This window comes from Tenrec ecaudatus, chromosome 18, assembly GCF_050624435.1.
Source record: "Tenrec ecaudatus isolate mTenEca1 chromosome 18, mTenEca1.hap1, whole genome shotgun sequence".
Lineage (NCBI taxonomy): Eukaryota > Metazoa > Chordata > Mammalia > Afrosoricida > Tenrecidae > Tenrec > Tenrec ecaudatus.
The window spans coordinates 22,497,588-22,514,772 of NC_134547.1; the positions used below are offsets into that span (position 1 = coordinate 22,497,588).

A 17,185-nucleotide genomic window follows, 5' to 3' on the forward strand; every position below is an offset into this window, starting at 1 on the left:
CAGGCTTGGAAACCTATGGGGCAGTTATATTTCATCCAGCAGAGGTGCCCCGAATCAGAATAGACTCCAGTTGTACCTCGCCACCTGACTCCTTACCGAAGAGACAAGACAGTTTCAAATTTTCTAGCCATTCTCCTTCTTCTTTATATTTTCTCAGTGATTATTACCTTTTACTGTGAAATTTGAGGATTTAGTCTCTGGTCCTTTTTTTCTTGAATTGTAATTATATTTTAGAAATTATTCTACTCACTTGCTATGTAATTGATTTTCATTGCTGAGCCCCATTTCCCTGAGCCACATTGACTTCTTGACCTACGTTCTGTGTTCCGTCTTAGGGTGAGGCTTTCTCCGCCTGGAGAGAGTTACCGTTTTGGAAAACCCACAGTGGCGTTTTTCCTCTGCCCTGTAGAGTCACCTTGAGTCTGAACGGCCTTGGTGGAGTGAATTTTGTTTTTCTTAGGAAGAGAGAACAGTTTAAAGAGCTATTTAGGGTCAAGACGAGGCAAGACTGGTTGGATGATTGTATGGGAATAGGAGGAAGAAGCTGTTACACTAGCATAATATATTTTTTTAAACGTTTTATTAGGGGCTCATACAACTCTTATCACAATCCATACATATACATACATCAATTATATAAAGCTCATCCATACATTCCCCGCCCCAATCATTCTCAAAGCATTTGCTCTCCACTTAAGCCCTTTGCATCAGGTCCTCTTTTTTTTCCCCCTCCCTCATGTGCCCTTTGTAATTTATACATCATTATTTTGTCATATCTTGCTCTATCCGGAGTCTCCCTTCCCCCCCTTCTCTGCCGTCCCTCTCCCAGGGAGGAGGTCACATGTGGATCCCTGTAATCAGTTCCCCCTTTCCAACCCACTCACCCTCCACTCTCCCAGCATCGCCCTTCACACCCTTGGTCCTGAAGGTATCATCCACCCTGGATTCCCTGTGCCTCCAGCCGTCATATGTACCAGTGTACAACCTCTGCCCTATCCAGCCCTGCAAGGTAGAATTCGGATCATGGTAGTTGGGGGGAGGAAGCATCCCAGATCTGGGGGAAAGCTGTGTTCTTCGTCGGTACTACCTTGCACCCTGACTGACCCATCTCCTCTCCTAAACCCCTCTATGAGGGGATCTCCAGTGGCCGACACTTGGGCCTTGGGTCTCCACTCTGCACTTCCCCCTTCATTCAATGTGGTATATATATATATATACACACACACACACATATTCTTTTTTTTTTTTTCCATGATGCCTTATACCTGGTCCCTTTGGCACCTCTGATCGCACTGGCTGGTGTGCTTCTTCCATGTGGGCTTTTTTGCTTCTGAGCTAGATGGCCGCTTGTTTATCTTCAAGCCTTTAAGACCCCAGACACTATCTCTTTTGATAGCCGGGCACCATCAGCTTTCTTCGCCACATTTGCTTATAGCATAATATTTTTACCACCTTGGTGTAAACTATCATCTCTGTGTCTGTAGTATGTCTGTTCTTCAAACCACTTCACTTGCCGAATGTTCCCATCTTTGTAAAGATGTTCTTCCATATTAACTAACAAATGTCAAACTTTTGTTTTATACTAGGTAATTTACAAATATTTCCAATCCTTCCAAGAAGCATAAGAGTTAGCTTTTATTCCTATTATATAAGCGGAGAACTGGGACTCAGAAAGTTTAACTTGTTTTCTCCAGGATAATTAAACTTTTAACTACCTGAGTTTAAAGCAGTTTACAAACTAAATCTACTTCTTCTGAACGTTCCCATTTTGCTGCTTCCCATTTTAATCTCATGCCTCTCTTTAAACCATTGTTTCCTAAAGTGGCCCCTACTGTCCCTTCTGGAACACTGCAATGACCCAAGGCGACTTCAAAAGCAGATACCTACCCTGTTTGCTGGATTCTGTGCTGTAATATGAAAGGCTTCAATTGCCAGGGGGTTACTGAGAGTTTTTGTTTTGTTCTTTTCCTGAGAAGGGGGCAATAGGCCAACTAAGTTTGGGAGCCTAGGTTTTAAGCCCATCAATCCCTTTTCTGCCGGTTGGTTAGCCACGTGTGCACTTGAGTTGAGTCCCCTTCTCTCCTCACTTCAGGTCAACCTGATAGAATCCCAAAGCAAATGGTATTTGCATCAAACCACAACCATTCAAGGGTACTTCAAAAAGTTCCTAGAAAAATGGAATTAAAAGATAATGGAACTTTTGAAGCACTCGTGCATATTGTATATGCGAAAAAATCTTCACTGTCACTCGTGCTACAGTTATTCAGCTGAATCTCGATGACTGTTCTTCACTAGAACTTTCAGTGATGACGGAAATCTGAATTTGTGGTAGCACTGACCACCTGTGGCTATGAAACACTGGATGATACAAATAAGGAATTCAATTTTAAATTATTTTTAATTGTGTTACTTTAAAATGTTTAAATAGCCACATATAGCTAATAGCTACTGTAGTAAACCAATATATATTTACAGAGACCTGTAAACTTTTTCTTGATAGGGCTTTTATGCCATGTAGTTACTGTCACCCTACTCAAATGAAACTCAAAAGCTGCCAAGAAAATACATAAATGAATGGATATAGCATCCTTTGAATAAAATGTTAACTATAAAAACAAGCACAAGACCAGATACTGTAGTTCCCCAACCTCTGGAACTCTTAGGTACAACTTTGTAATCTTGATAACTGCATTACGTATGTTAATTTCCCATATGCTGTACTTTATGTATGAAGTAGTGTGAGTATGCTGTGAGATGACTGTATTTACCTAGAGTTATCCTTGTTATAGATTGTGTATATCTAGCAAGTTCCCCTAATTTATTCTGATCTATAGCAATGGTTGGGAATCAATGATTACTTTGTACCCCTAATCACTACCCTATTGTTACAGTGTGACCTGTTCTCGCTTACCTTTTTCCTCATACACTCATTTTAAATTATTTTTATTCTCTCATTTTTATTAAAGTTTTTTTTCTCTCAGAACAAAAAAGAAATGTGAGTGATTACTTTCATATTTTCTTTCAGTCCTGGAACCAAAATGTGAAACCAAGAAATTATTTCTGAAGAAGGAAATCTATGAAATAGAATCAACCCAGTGGGAGATACTGCGAAGACTTAAAAGATATGATCTTCAGTGTTCCAGTTCCAGAGATGATTTGGAAAGTAATCGCCAGTTTGAGAAACAACATGACTCTTCTCAGGAGAGGCAGTTAGATCAACTGATGTTTACTCGGGAAAACATGCCCACTTTTGGTCAGCATCCATCCTTTGCCTTACAGCAAATCATTAATAATAAAGAGAGATGCTATAAAACTAAGGAATATGGGAAAACCTTTAGACTTGGCTCACAACTTACACATCAGATAATTCATACTACTGAGAAACCCTATGATTGTAAGGAATGTGGGAAAGCCTTTCGACATCTATCAAGGCTCACTCATCATCAAAAAATACATACCGGCAAGAAGCCTTTTGAATGTACAGAATGTGGAAAAACCTTCATTTGTGGCTCAGACCTTACTCGACATCACAGAATTCACACTGGCGAGAAGCCCTATGAATGTAAAGAATGTGGCAAGGCCTTTAGCAGCTGCTCAAACTTTATTCGACACCAGAGAATTCACACCGGTGAGAAGCCCTATGAATGTAAGGAATGTGGGAAGGCTTTTAGAAGTGGCTCAAACTTTACTCAACATCAAAGAATTCACACCGGAGAGAAACCCTATGAATGTAAGGAATGTGGCAATGCCTTTAGTCAGAGCTCACAACTAATTAAACATCAGAGAATCCATACAGGTGAGAAACCCTATGAATGTAAACAATGCAAAAAGGCTTTTCGCTCTGGTTCAGACTTAACTCGACACCAGAGAATTCACACTGGTGAGAAACCTTATGAATGTAAGATATGCGGAAAGGCATATTCTCAGAGTTCACAACTTATTAGTCATCATAGAATTCATACTGGTGAGAAACCCTATGAATGTAGACAATGTGGAAAGACTTTTAACTATAGCTCACAGCATATTAAGCATCAAAATTTATACTGGTGACACACTAGGACATAACATAAAAAGGAGAAAATGCTGCTTGCCTCTTGGAATTCTACAGTATTGGCAGTCAACAGGCCATGGGAACGACATCTGTTGACCTCTTAAGAAAAGGACCATCGAGGGAGTAGCTTGGAGAGCAGCAGCAATGTTGGCAGGAAAACAAGAAACAAGGCCTTCTTGGTTACAAGGGCGGAGCCACAGCACCTGAATCTCGGAGGGTAGGGCCATAGCCTCCTAGGTTTGAAAAAGTCAAGTATTTGCCTCCAGAGTGGGAGGCTGCCTTTAAGATTTGCAAGGGAGATGGGGCTGCTGCCCAAAGCTCAAAGGGGCAGCGCTGGCAGGCCCAAGGGGTAGCAAAGCAGGGCTGAGGAGGTGGGGTTGCCTCTCAGAGGAAGTAGGAGTTTAGGGGCACCCAAAGCCAAGACAGCAGAGTTGACACCCAGAGCTCCTAGAAGATGGAGCTTAAGCCCTGGACTGAGAAGGCAGCACCCAGAGGTTGGAGAATGAGAGGAACCATTCCCCAGATGGTCTCTGAGATTATTGTGTTCAGCATTAAGAACTAATGTAAATTCCTTCCCTCCAATTTCTCTCATTTATAATGGAAATGTGTACCTTTGACCTGTTTCACCATTGTATTTTGGAAACAGCCTGCACTCTAGATATCACAGGTTCACAGATGAAGAGTAGTTTTGCTCTAGGATGAAATATACCCAAAATCTCTACCCATATTTAATTTAGAAGATGAGATTTGAGATGTATGAGTTAAGATTTTGGGGGTGATGTGTTAGGGTGCTGGTACAATTGGGTGTGGGACTCTAAATGGCAAGATCATTGGTTCAAAACCCCCTGCTGTGCCACAGAAGTTGGGGCTGTTACCTGTCAAGGTTTGTAGCTTCAGAAACCCTACATAAGTTTGCTATGGGTTGGAGTTAACTCAGTAGCAGTGGGTCTTTAGGTTTTCTAGTGATAGGGTGAACGTGTTTTGCATGTGGGAATGGTATGACTTTTGGGAGACCGAAAGGTAGAATGCTACTGATTGAATTGTGTCCCCCAAATGTATTTTAAGTCTTAACTTCTATGCCAGTGGTTGTAACCCCATTTTGGAATGGGCTGTCTTTGCTATGTTAATGGGACAAGATTAGTGTAGGCTTGATCATGTGTCAATCTCCTTTTAGATAGAAAGATTGAAATGAGCAAATAAATGAGTGAAGCAGGGATGGGATAAGGTAGATGCCAATACACAGAGATGTCTCCAAAGAAGCAGAAGCTACAAAGACAAGGGCCTTTCTCCAGAGTCAACAGAGAAATGAACCTGCCTCGAGTGGGCTCTCTGACTTCAGACTTAAAGCCTCCTAAGCTATGAGAAAATAAATTTATTTTGTTAAACCCACTCAATTGTATTTTTTGGTTATTAACATCATTATATAACTAAAACAGAGGGCTTTTAATTACAGCTCAAAATCATATCTAAAAAATATCTAGCATCAAGAATCAATCTTGATAGTAATCTTAAATAATTTAGAAACATTTGTTTTTTTGGCATGGGAAATATAAGAAAAACATCCTCTGGCTACAATGTATTTTAGAAATCTTAAAAGCTCATATTTTATTGACTTCAGGTAATTTAAACTATGTAAAGCATTGAAAATGGATGTACTTTTGACACTTTTCTAACTTCATCTTAAAAAAAACCCTTATTGTGAATTAGGGAGGGGCTTACATTTCAGATAATTTTGTATTCAACCATTTTTCATACACATTTTCTCGCTGGAATGCAATCCTGTGAATTTAATTTTTCCTTCTTTGTCTCTCTGGTTCTTCATTTTCACTTTTCTAAGTGAATGAAAGTGAATCTTTCTAAGTAAATCTTAGATTTACTTGAATCTATATTTTATATAATTTATATAATGGATTTTTTAAAAACTTTATTTTTTAAGATACTTTAATCTGAAACAAATGACCTTATTTGAAGATGGTTTCTTTTTGATTTTTATAAAATGAAAGCCATCTTATTGCCAAAGCATTTGTTTTCCATTCTGTGAATGGAGGTTCTTTTAGTAGTTTTGGGGGGTGTTTTCCTGTGCCTGCTGTAGTGTCACGATACTTGCTTCCTGTTGTTGAACATTGGCGCTTTCCTTCTGATTTTTTGTCATTGTGTTAGTCCAGGTCGACCAGAGAAACAAATCCATAGACACTCATGGGTAAGAGAGAGCTTTATATCAAAGAGCAATTGTATATTGAGAAAACATCCAAACACAGTGCAGATCAAGTCCATCAGTCTGCTATTAGGCTACATGTCTGCTACTAGTCCATAAAGTCCTCTTCAGACTCACACAGCACATATGATGCTGAATGCAGGAAGATCACAGGCCGGTGGGTGGAAAGTCTTGTGGATCCAATCCAGTGCTGGCTCCTCCAGTTCTCGGAGTCTGACTAACAGGAAGAAGAAGCAGAGAGAGATTGTGGCCCACCTCCAGGGAGAAAGAGAAGTTTCCAAAATCCTCATTAGAAGGCCACACCCACAAAGAAGCATTATCAGGCTGTGACCTGACTGGCAGGCTAGACTCCACCCCTTCACATGAAATTATGTAACTACCACAGTCATGCACAGTACCTTGATAGACATTTATCTTTCAGTACTTCTATGTATCGGGTATTTGCTGTTTTTTAGGTCAGGAAAAAAAACAACTGGATACAAAGATTGCTAAGGGGTAGTATCCAACAGGATCAATACAATGGGGGGAGGGAGGTGAGGTAGTTTATTGTGCCAACCTGGCCAATAAACACATGGAGTTAATTGGAGGGCAGGGGAATAAATGGCCCGGTGAGCCTCGCCTTTCTAGTTCTCAGGGCTCTTGCTTTCTGATGGTTGGACCAGGGTGCAGCTGCCTTAGCCAGTTCCCTGCTTTTGCTGGCAAGGCTCACTTCCTGCAAGATATTCCTAAGGAGAAGCCACATGGACCTACCCCGATGCAGCCCTGGGTGCTGGAGCACCTGATTCAGCTTTCCTCCTGCAGTCAGTATAATTGCATCTGTTTATGAAATGAAGGACTTTGTGGATTGGTGTTGGACATATGGGTTAATGTTTGACTTGTGGGCTTGTGCACAATGGGTTAATGTTGGACTTGTGGGTTGGGATGTTTTCTTGATGCACACTTAACCTTTATATAAAATTCTCTCTTATACATGAGTTTCTGTGGATCTGTTTCTCTAAAGTACCCAGACTAACACAGGGGGAATCCTAAGAAAACCTTAAAGCGTATCCTATCCATAGGGAATTGATATATAGGGACAGATAAACGATTGGCCCTGGGGTTCTAGTTGACACACGAGTTTATTCTAAGCAAAACATGTTTAAACGTGTCTCTGTGATCAGTTACACTCTTGTCTTAGTCTGAAGGGAACTTCAAAAAGTGGTCTCTAACAGTGGCTTCCAAAGGGATTTTCTGGACCAGTTCAATCAACTGAAGGAGAAAAAGTAAGCACAGAAACTGGTGGGAACTGCTTTTTGAGGGCATAAAGGATCCGTAACAAAATATATATATATAGCTTTTGACAAAACAGCATTAGAGATAGCATGATAGAATTTGGCAAGTCCAATGACATCCATTGCAAATACCTTTTTCCACCAACGTAAGTGGTGAATAAGCACACAGACCTTACACACAGTAACGCATTAGACTCAACTTGGTTACCTGTGTAACCCACTTCACCACCAGGGCTTACATTTCCTTTCTTGGAAGTACGAACATTAACAAACATTTTACTCAGAACTCTTTAGGTGAAGTAGTGTGATCTCTCTCCACCTCTAAGAAAAACCTCACTGCTGTCAAGTCAATTAGCAAAGGAAAGGCAAACTAATCAATCCCCTTGTTGAGGTCTATAGCCCTTATTCATATAGTCTCACCCTACAAGGATGCCATGCACCTAATTTACAGTATTAGCAAGTTATCCAGTCCCCGTGGTGAACTATAGCACCTCACATCTGCATAATAATCTAATCACTTGGTGAGATTCTATACTAGAAAGACCATACTGTAATTGCCAGCACTGCAGGAACTGACCCTCTATACCTAAAGGATTAGCTTTCTCTTCCCATTCATGTTAACTGTAAGCACACTCATAAACCATGAAAGCCAACCCATTTTAGGTAGCCACTAAAATTGCCAGTCCCTAACCAGTACTCTGAAGAGCCAAGCATGTTCCTTGGTCTCCAATCCAGAGCAAGCCACTGGATTGAAGTAAGAGGAACTATCTTCCCCCTAGAGATTTATAGCCTCAGAAACCCTGAGCTGGAATTGACGTGATGGTAGTGGGTATGGTGTTAAATGTTCTTAAATTGGATTCTTATTAGCTCTTCGCCAGCCATCCAAGCTAAATTAGTGAGTACCACTTGAAGATTGGGAGGCCACACACCCTCCTATACTTCAGACCAGCTTCTCTTCCTTAGCTTTTAGGGGATAAGTCAATGGATGCCAATGAAGTTCAAACTCTGTCTCTTCCTTACTGCACCTCCCCACTTCCACTCATTGAGTGTACCCAGGTGATCACAAGATGCCTACACATTGGCTCTCTAATTTTTAGTCTAGAAAGATTTTTTTCTAATGGTCCCAGCCTTTCCCATTTTCAAGTATCCAATGACAAACCACTTGCGCAACCTCAAATGTTGAAAAAACTAAAGTCTTTACTAGACCTGCTCGGCCTCCAGAATTGGATATTTAACTGCTGTGTCAGTTACATACGGGCATTCGATAGATTGTAACATTGTAGGTAATATTATGAAGGATGGGTATTCCAGAACACGTAGTTGTGTACAATCTACTAAAAGTCAGTCATTTGAACACTTCGCGATTTAAAATCAGGAAAGATGTGCGTCAGGGTTATATCTCTTCACCATATTTGTGTTGAGAAAATAATTGGAGAAACTGGGCTAGATGAAGGAGATGGAGTTAGGATTGGAGACAGCCATTAGCAGGCTACAATATGCAACGTCAAAATCCTGTTTATTGAAAGCAAAAAGGGACGTCAAACACTGATGATGATCAAAGGCCTAATCTTCAGTACAGGATACAAAGAAAACAAAACCTCCCACACTGGACCAAGAAGCAACATCATGGTAAATGGAAGAAATAATGAAGCCAAGGATTCCGTTTTACTTGGATTCAAAATAACCCATGGAGGCATCAGTCTAGAAACCAAACACTATATTGCAGATCTGGGCCAGTCTGTTGCCAAAGACCTCTTTAAAGTGCTAAAGAGCAAAAATTCACTTTAAGGACTAAGGTATGTCAGGATCCAAACCATGGTGTTTTGTTAATTGGCTCATATGCATGTGTTGATGAAGAAGACTGAAGAGGAAAGAAAATTTTGAAATTTGTTGAGAATAGTAAATATACCATGAACTGCCAGAAAAACAAATCTGCCTTTGAAGAATTACTGACCAAATGCTCCTGAGAAACAAGGATTGTGAGACCTAGTCTCACATACTATAGACATGTAATGAGACCAGTCCTGAGAGAATGGCATTGTGCTGGATGAAGTAGAGCAGCGATTCTCAACCTGTGGGTCATGACCCCTTTGGGAGTCGAACCACCTTTCACAGGGGTTGCCCGATTCCTAACAATAGCAAAATGACAGTGATGACGTAGCAACGAAAATAATCTTATGGTTGGGGAGTTCATCACAACATGAGGAACTGTGACATTAGGTTCAGAACCACTGAAGTGGAGGGGCAGAGACAGTGGCTGTGCCAACATGCTCAAACAGCAACAAGGGTGGTGGCACAGGACTGGGCAGTGTTGCATTCTGTTGTATACAGGGTTACTATGTGTGTTAGGCCAGATTGACTAGACAAATTTATCAACACCGATAATATGTGTAAGAAAGAGCTTTATATCCAGGACTAATTGGAGATCAAGGAAACATCCCAGCCCAATCCAAGTCCAATCCATAAGTCCAAATCCAATACTAGTCCATAAATCCCTCTCAGACTCACACAGCTACATGCAATGATGGAGAATGCAGGGAGATTACAGGTCGGTGGCTGCAGAGTCTTGTGGATCCAATGGCAATGGTAGCCTCACAAGGCTCTGACAGGTCTCAGCTGCCTGGCTCACCAACAAGAAGGTGAAGCAGAGAGTGAGTGAGAAACTTCCCAGGCTTCTTGTGAGAAGGCCACTCCCACCAAGAGGTATCTTCAGGCCACCCTTTCACTCCACCCTTGCACTTCTATATCAAGTTGACATGGCATTATCTAACTACCACACTATGAGTACACAAACAACTAACCAGAACCTACAACAATAAAAAACAATCTCTTAGGAAAGAAGGACAAAGACCAAATCCTCTAGGGGGTAAATTTTTTTACCCCTAATGCAAATTCATAGAGGTTTTGAAGAGAATGTTTTGGCCTGCCAGCCCCGGTGGACAGTTCACTCAGAAGTAACCTGCTCACGGCAGCAATATTGATGAGGTTTTAGTCTACACCTGAGAAGTATCTGCAGCAAACAGCTCTTCCAGCCACAAGGCCGAGGTGAGCATATTAGTAACGCATTTGAGGAAAAATACAAGCTACCAGCACTGTATGTAATGAAACCTCATCCGCTCAACTGATACCCAGCTTTGGAAAAGCTATTTGCTAAGTACCGAGTTGTATAATTAGCTCACCATTTGTATAATAGGGAGCAGATTGAATTTGGCCCACAGGTTGTAGTTTGCTGGCCCTAAAAAGAAAGAACAGCAATCTGCTCTAAAAGAAGGAGGAGGAATCCAAATCATATTAGATTTGTTAGTAATCATATTAGTGTTATCTTATAATTTTTAACTATTAATACTGTAGGCTCACAGAAATAATGCTATGAGGAACCAGGATTTCCTGGTAGAAAAATATGATTATAAATAAAAGGTGTGAAATGAGACTTTTTATTAAAAACAGGTACTTTATTTCAAGAGGGTTTTCCTGTTCATGAAACTAAAAAAGTTCTGACCCATGAGTATTGTTGCCTGAGGCTTACCTGGACAGTTTTTCCAACCAAAGTTGCTAGTGAACTTTTTCCCCTGTTGGAAGAACATGAGTGACATAAGCCATTACCTTGTGGTTTAATAAAAACAAAGCAACCTCTGGGATTCTCAAAATTTCAAGAGAACTCATAGCAAACTCAATGGATGAAGGGCAATTTTTTTTTCAGGAGTCTCTAAAGCTAACCATTAAGTACTTGGAAACTTGTATTCATTAAGCAAAAATTATTTGTCTTCTCCATTCTCTGGAAGTAGACTCTTCATTCAGAAAAAGGTTATCCCCCATTTTTTACATTGCTTATTACAGCACAACACTTCAAATATTGTTTTGAATCAATGCATGGTTTTACTTTTTAACAAAGGCAAGGGTAAAATATAAAGTTATGACTTTATACTGACATTTTAGTTTCATACTTAGATGTCAGTGTGAATGTACACTTTAAATGCTGATTCTTGTCCTCCTTGAACAAAGGGGAAAAGTAAGTGTTCCTTATCCCGAGCCCAAGTTATGGGACTCTCTAACCCTGGGCAATCCACTCTATCCTGTTTCCACATTAAATCTTATGGACATAACCAAACAAACCAACTGCCATTGTCAATTCCAAATCCTAACACACCAGGGTTGAGTAGCATTTCTAAGACTGACTCTTTAGAGGAGCAGAGAGCCTCATGTTTCTTAAATGGATTAGCTGCGTTTAAACCATAGACCTTGAGATTAACAACCCCATGCAAGAGGAAAAGCCCACTTCTGGGAATCTGGTGCAGAAGCAAATCAGGAACTTGCTGTGACATCTTTTTAACGAGGGATTTGCTTTGAAAGCTTTTTTTTTTTTTTTAATTGCCCATTTGGATTTTTCTCCACAATGAACTTGTGATTCAAAAATTTCCTAGGGAAAAAAAAAACCCGTTTGGGGGGGATCCAAATTCAATAGAATGATCCACGAAGATGATATTTCCTCCTATTTTTGATTTGAGGAGAGTGAAAGACTTGGTTATGTCCACTTAGCGTTGACCAACTTTTCATGGTCCCTTGGGAAGGCTGAACCAGGAACAGCAAATCCATCCAATGAATGTTCAGCGCCAGCGACAGGCACGTTCACGGATACACCATCTCCCACACTCAAGGTCAACTCACGTCGGACAGAGCCCCACACCATTCCAGTCCGCACAGCGTCCTCGCAAACGGCTGTAAGCCCACAAACACGAACCAGCCACGCCCACTAAGAACAAGTCACCACCCACAGCCACACAGATCCCCTGGGACACACCCTGCCGCTGCTGCTTCGGAAAGCCTGGCCCTCGCTGGTGCCCAACGCGACCTGCTAACTTCACTTTGGGGCCAGCCGGATACTGGGCTCGCTGCACACGGGCCGCGCCTGCACACGGGCCGCGCCTGCACACGGGCCGCGCCTGCACACGGGCCGCGCCTGCACACGGGCCGCGCCTGCACACGGGCCGCGCCTGCACACGGGCCGCGCCTGCACACGGGCCGCGCCTGCGCACTCCGCCCGGCCGGCGCTCCCGGCGTGCCCCGCGCGCCGGACCTCTGGGACGCGCCCGCTGGCCGCCTGGCTGCGGCGCTCTGGCTCGGCGGCCGCCACCACGTGTCTGCTCGGCGGCCCAGGTGAGCGCTGCTGGCGGGCCGCGCGGGGCCGGCCGTCGTAGAGAGGGCGCTGTCGCCCGGGCGCCCGCAGGGGGGCGGCAGGGCGTGGGAAGCTGCGCGCCGCGGGCCGAGGGTGTTCGGGGACGGGGTGTGACCACGTCCGTGTGCCGGTGGGCGTGCCCGGGCCGGGGCGTCCTAACGCGACTCCTCGTGGGCGGGAATCCCGGGCAGGTGCGGGACGGCGGCGCGTGGGCCGAAGTGCATGCAGCCTTGTGGGTGACCATGGCTTGATGGGCCGCTCTGACCTCGGCATCACGGTAGCCAGGCTTTCTGCCCTGTCGCCCCCGGGAGTCCAGCTGCGGAGAGGAAAGGACCCCAGATAGTTGACTCGGAGGGGAGACTCCCTCCTTAGCCCAGTGGTTCTCAACCTCCCTCATGCCGCCACCCTTTCATCCAGTTCCTCACGTGGTGCTGACCCCCCCCCCCAACCATCAAATTAGTTTCGTTGCGATGTCATCACTGTCATTTTGCTGCTGTTCTGAATCGGGCGACCCCCGTGAAAAGGTCGTTCCACCGCCTGTGAAAGGGTCGCGACCCACAGGTTGAGAACCGCTGCCTTCAGCCGCTAGACTCCTGAAAATACCCCTGCGGGGTGGCTTCTGGGAGGACTCCTCAGGGTGTTTATTTGTCTGTGGTGATCATTGGGGTCATATGTGGTTGTGGGTTGTGCCCTGATTCCAACCAAGCTAAACCGGGATCCCAGAAAGGTCTGGGTCTTACGACTCCCTTCTTTTTCAAACCCCGTTGTCCTGGATTCTCAACTGCTAGCGATTCTTCAGGACAGAGTACAACTGCCCCCACAGAGGTCCCATGGCTGTACATCTTTAGGCAGAGAAGCAAGCTGCCACATCTTTCTCTTGCCCAGTGGCTGGGGGTTCAAACCGCATACCTTTTCATTAGCAAGCCAGTCCCTTAGCAGTAGGAACCGCCAGGACCCTTTCATCTTGCCCATTCCTGCTGCTGAATTCTAAGAAAATGCCTCTGAGGAGAGTTATACTCCGGAGCAATCCTGAGGACCAAGTTCTTGTGTATAAAATCTGGATCTGCCTCATGGAAGTTTTCAATAAATAGATATGTGTCAATGTCTGATGGCACAGGGACGTGAATCCAGTCTTTTAAAGTAGATTGTACCATGGAAGAAAGTGACCCCTGAAACCATGGGGGAAAGCAGTGGGAGAAATAAACGGTAATCCCAGAGCTTCCGTACATTTTCCTAGCTGGGTGGTCAGCCACACTACTGATTTACATGAAATTTAGAAAAGGGGGAGCAGTCCCCTAAAAGCCCAACCAGCAAAGAATAATTGGCCATGCTCATAAAGGAAAGGATCCTTCCTGATAAATCAGGCACATATTAGAAGGCTCTGAGAAAGCATTGGCAGTAAAGGACCCAAGGCAAGGGCATGCGCACATGCACCCTTGGACACACGCAGTAAGAGCCTGCAACGCTGAGCACATCCACTGAGACTCCACCGATGTACACAACCACACCCTGCAAGTAGTGGGGAGGAGACCAGGCAGGGAGGGTGGGCATAAAAGCAGACAACCTCAAGCCATTCCTTTGGGTTCCTCATGTACTCATCTTCCCCTTCTTCTGGAGGAGCACGTTTCCCCCCCTTTTTCGGTTCCACCATCTTTTCTTTCCTAGTCGCTCCACGTGTCTATGCGTCCCAGAGGTCGCGTGTTCTCGCTTACTTTCACTTCCACCACCCCTACAGGTGGCTATCCATGCTTTCAGCGGAGAGCCCATGTTCGTGTGAGAATGTACTATCAGAAGCTTTACTGCGATCGTGTTTCTGCTGTGTGAATTCTTTCTACATTCTTCCGGCACAGAGCCACAAGAACCGAGGAAAACCACCCCAAACCAGCACTACCATCCTAATGATTCTGCAGTGGTGAAGGTTTGTCTATGTCGGTAAGTCCAAACCAGCGCTGCGAGGCTTTGAAAGAGGCTTTCTTTGATTGATGGGGTCCCATAGTAGCTCTAACGGGTGCTAGGAGGAGATTACTCTTTCAAATCCCTCTCGTTGTGTGTGTGTCTAAGTGACAAAGTCAAGAGAGGAAAGGGTTTGCATTAACTGAAGTAATTTTGGGAGTTTTGAGGGCCTGTCTTTGTACCTTGGTGGCGCAGTGTGGGAAGTATTAGGCTGCTGATCAAAAGCTTGGTAATTCTTGTTCTTGGTGCCTAAGAAGAAAGGCCTGGCAAACTACTTCCAAAAATAAGCCACTGAAAACCAAACCATGTTGAGTGCAGGTCTACCCTGACTCCCATGGGGTCGCCAGTGTGTTGGCATCAACAGCAACTGGTTTCGGTGTACTGTACTGAGATAGGATTGTCAGTTGAGAAGTTTGTGTCAACAGACAGGTATTCCAGGCCAGGCAGTAGTAGTAGAAAGTTGAGGCATGATGGAAGTATTTGACAGCATGAGGTTGTTTCAGGCCACATTTTTAATGTATGTTTTCCTGTGGTAGATAGTGTAGTGAAAAATATTAGGAATTACAATAAAATTACCAGGATTCTAATTCTAAGCTTATCACGCAGTAACTGGGTGAGCTTGAATGAATTGTTTTATCCCGTGGTAATCATAGTACCATCTTTTAAATGAGGATAATGATAGAATCCATAAGGTTTCTTCTTCATTGCGATCATGGTGAGACTTTGTCTCACATACTTTGTGACGGGTTATCGGGAGAGAGCAGTCACTGACAGGACCTCATGTTCGGTAGAACCAGCAAAAAAGAGGACGCTCCTCATGAGATTGTTTGACACAGTGGCTGCAAACAATGGGCTTAACCAAAACAGCTGGTGAGGTGGCACGGCACCTGGCAGTGTTTAATTCTGTTATCCAGAAAGGGGCTCTGAGTTGGGACCCATTCAGGGGAGAGTGCAGATGTGTAAACCTGTAGATGATGCGTGCTGCCTACGTGCTGCTATGATGTGTGTGGCCACCCAGATGAAAACATTAATAGGATTTTGCCAGATTTACTTAATCATGTACCCTCCGAGAGTCCTGGTGATGCAGTGGTTAAAGTGGTTGGCTGGAGAAAGGTTGGCCCCCAGCTTGAAGCCACCAGCGTGAGAAAGATCGTTTGCTCCTGCAAGATTGCACATTGAAAACCCTGTGGAGCAGCTTTCCTCTGTCCTGTATCTCTGCTATGAGTTGGAGTCCACTTGATGAGAGGGTGCCTTTGTTTGTTTGTTTGTGTTTTAAAGCCTCATAGATCTCAACACTTCATTTTTCTCTCCTTAGTTACATCTTTTGTGGATGCTGTGCTTCTCCAGGCAAAGTAACCCTAAGGAAAACCGGCCAGTTCTTGAATTTCTGTACCATGGCCCTTGTAAGTTACTGGTTCTTTTTCCTACTGGAAATACTATTTTGTTTACGTTCTGTCAGTATTCCTTTTTTTTTTAATTGGGGCTCGAACATCTCATATCACAATCTATATATACATCCATGTATCAAGCACATTTATACATCTGTTGCCATCATTCTCAAAACATTTGCTTTCTACTTCAGCCCTTGGTGTCAGCTCATTTTTTAAAAATCATTTTATTAGGGGCTCATACAACTCCTATCACAATCCGTACATACATCAATTGTGTCAAGCACATTTGTACATTTATTGCCCTCATCATTCTCAAAACATTTGCTCTCCACTTATAGCTCCTGGCATCAGGTCCTCACTTTTTCCCACTCCCTCTCCCTCATGAACCCTTGATAATTTATAAATTACTATTTTGTCATATCTTGCTCTGTCCCACATCTCCCTTCCCCCACTTTTCTGTTGTATGTCCCCCAGGGAGGAGGTCACATGTAGATCCTTGAAATAGGTTCCCCCTTTCCAACCCACCCTGCCTATGCCCTCCCAGTATCGCCACTTACACCACTGGTCCTGAGGGGATCATCCGCCCTGGATTCCCTGTGCTTCCAGTTCCCACCTGTACCAGTGTACATCCTCTGGTCTAGTCAGACTTGCAAGGTAGGATTCAGATCATGACAGTGGGAGGGGGGAAAGGAACCATTGAGGAACTAGAGGAAAGTTGTATTTTTCATCGTTGCTATATCGCACCCTGACTGTCTCCTGTCCTCCCCAAGACCCTTCTGTAAGGGGATGTCCATTGGCCTACAAATGGGCTTTGGATCTCCATTCCACACTCCCCTGCTCATTCACTATGTAAAGATCTTTTGTTCTGATGATGCCTGATACCTGATCCCTTGACACCTTGTGATCGCACAGGCTGGTGTGCTTCTTCCATGTGGGTTTTGTTGCTTCTGAGCTAGATGGCCGCTTGTTTACCTTCAAGCCTTTAAGATCCCAGACGCCATATCATTTGATAACCGGGCACCATCAGCTTTCTTTGCCACATTTGCTTATGCACCCATTTGTCTTCAGCGGTTGTATCAGGGAGGTGAGCACAAAATCATATGTTTTTTTTGTTCTTTGATGCCTGATAAC

The 17,185-nt window shown here is 43.7% G+C and overlaps 1 protein-coding gene across 1 annotated transcript in view; it reads left to right on the forward strand.

The window, feature by feature from the left end:
• LOC142431670 (uncharacterized) overlaps window positions 1-17,185 on the forward strand; it is a 58,493-nt gene that overhangs the window by 23,740 nt on the left and 17,568 nt on the right. The window contains exons 4-7 of the mRNA XM_075536684.1: window positions 3,026-4,046; window positions 12,411-12,691; window positions 14,561-14,642; window positions 15,979-16,066. Coding sequence (XP_075392799.1) covers window positions 3,026-4,046; window positions 12,411-12,691; window positions 14,561-14,642; window positions 15,979-16,066 — 1,472 coding nt within the window. The remainder of the gene's footprint in view (window positions 1-3,025; window positions 4,047-12,410; window positions 12,692-14,560; window positions 14,643-15,978; window positions 16,067-17,185) is intronic.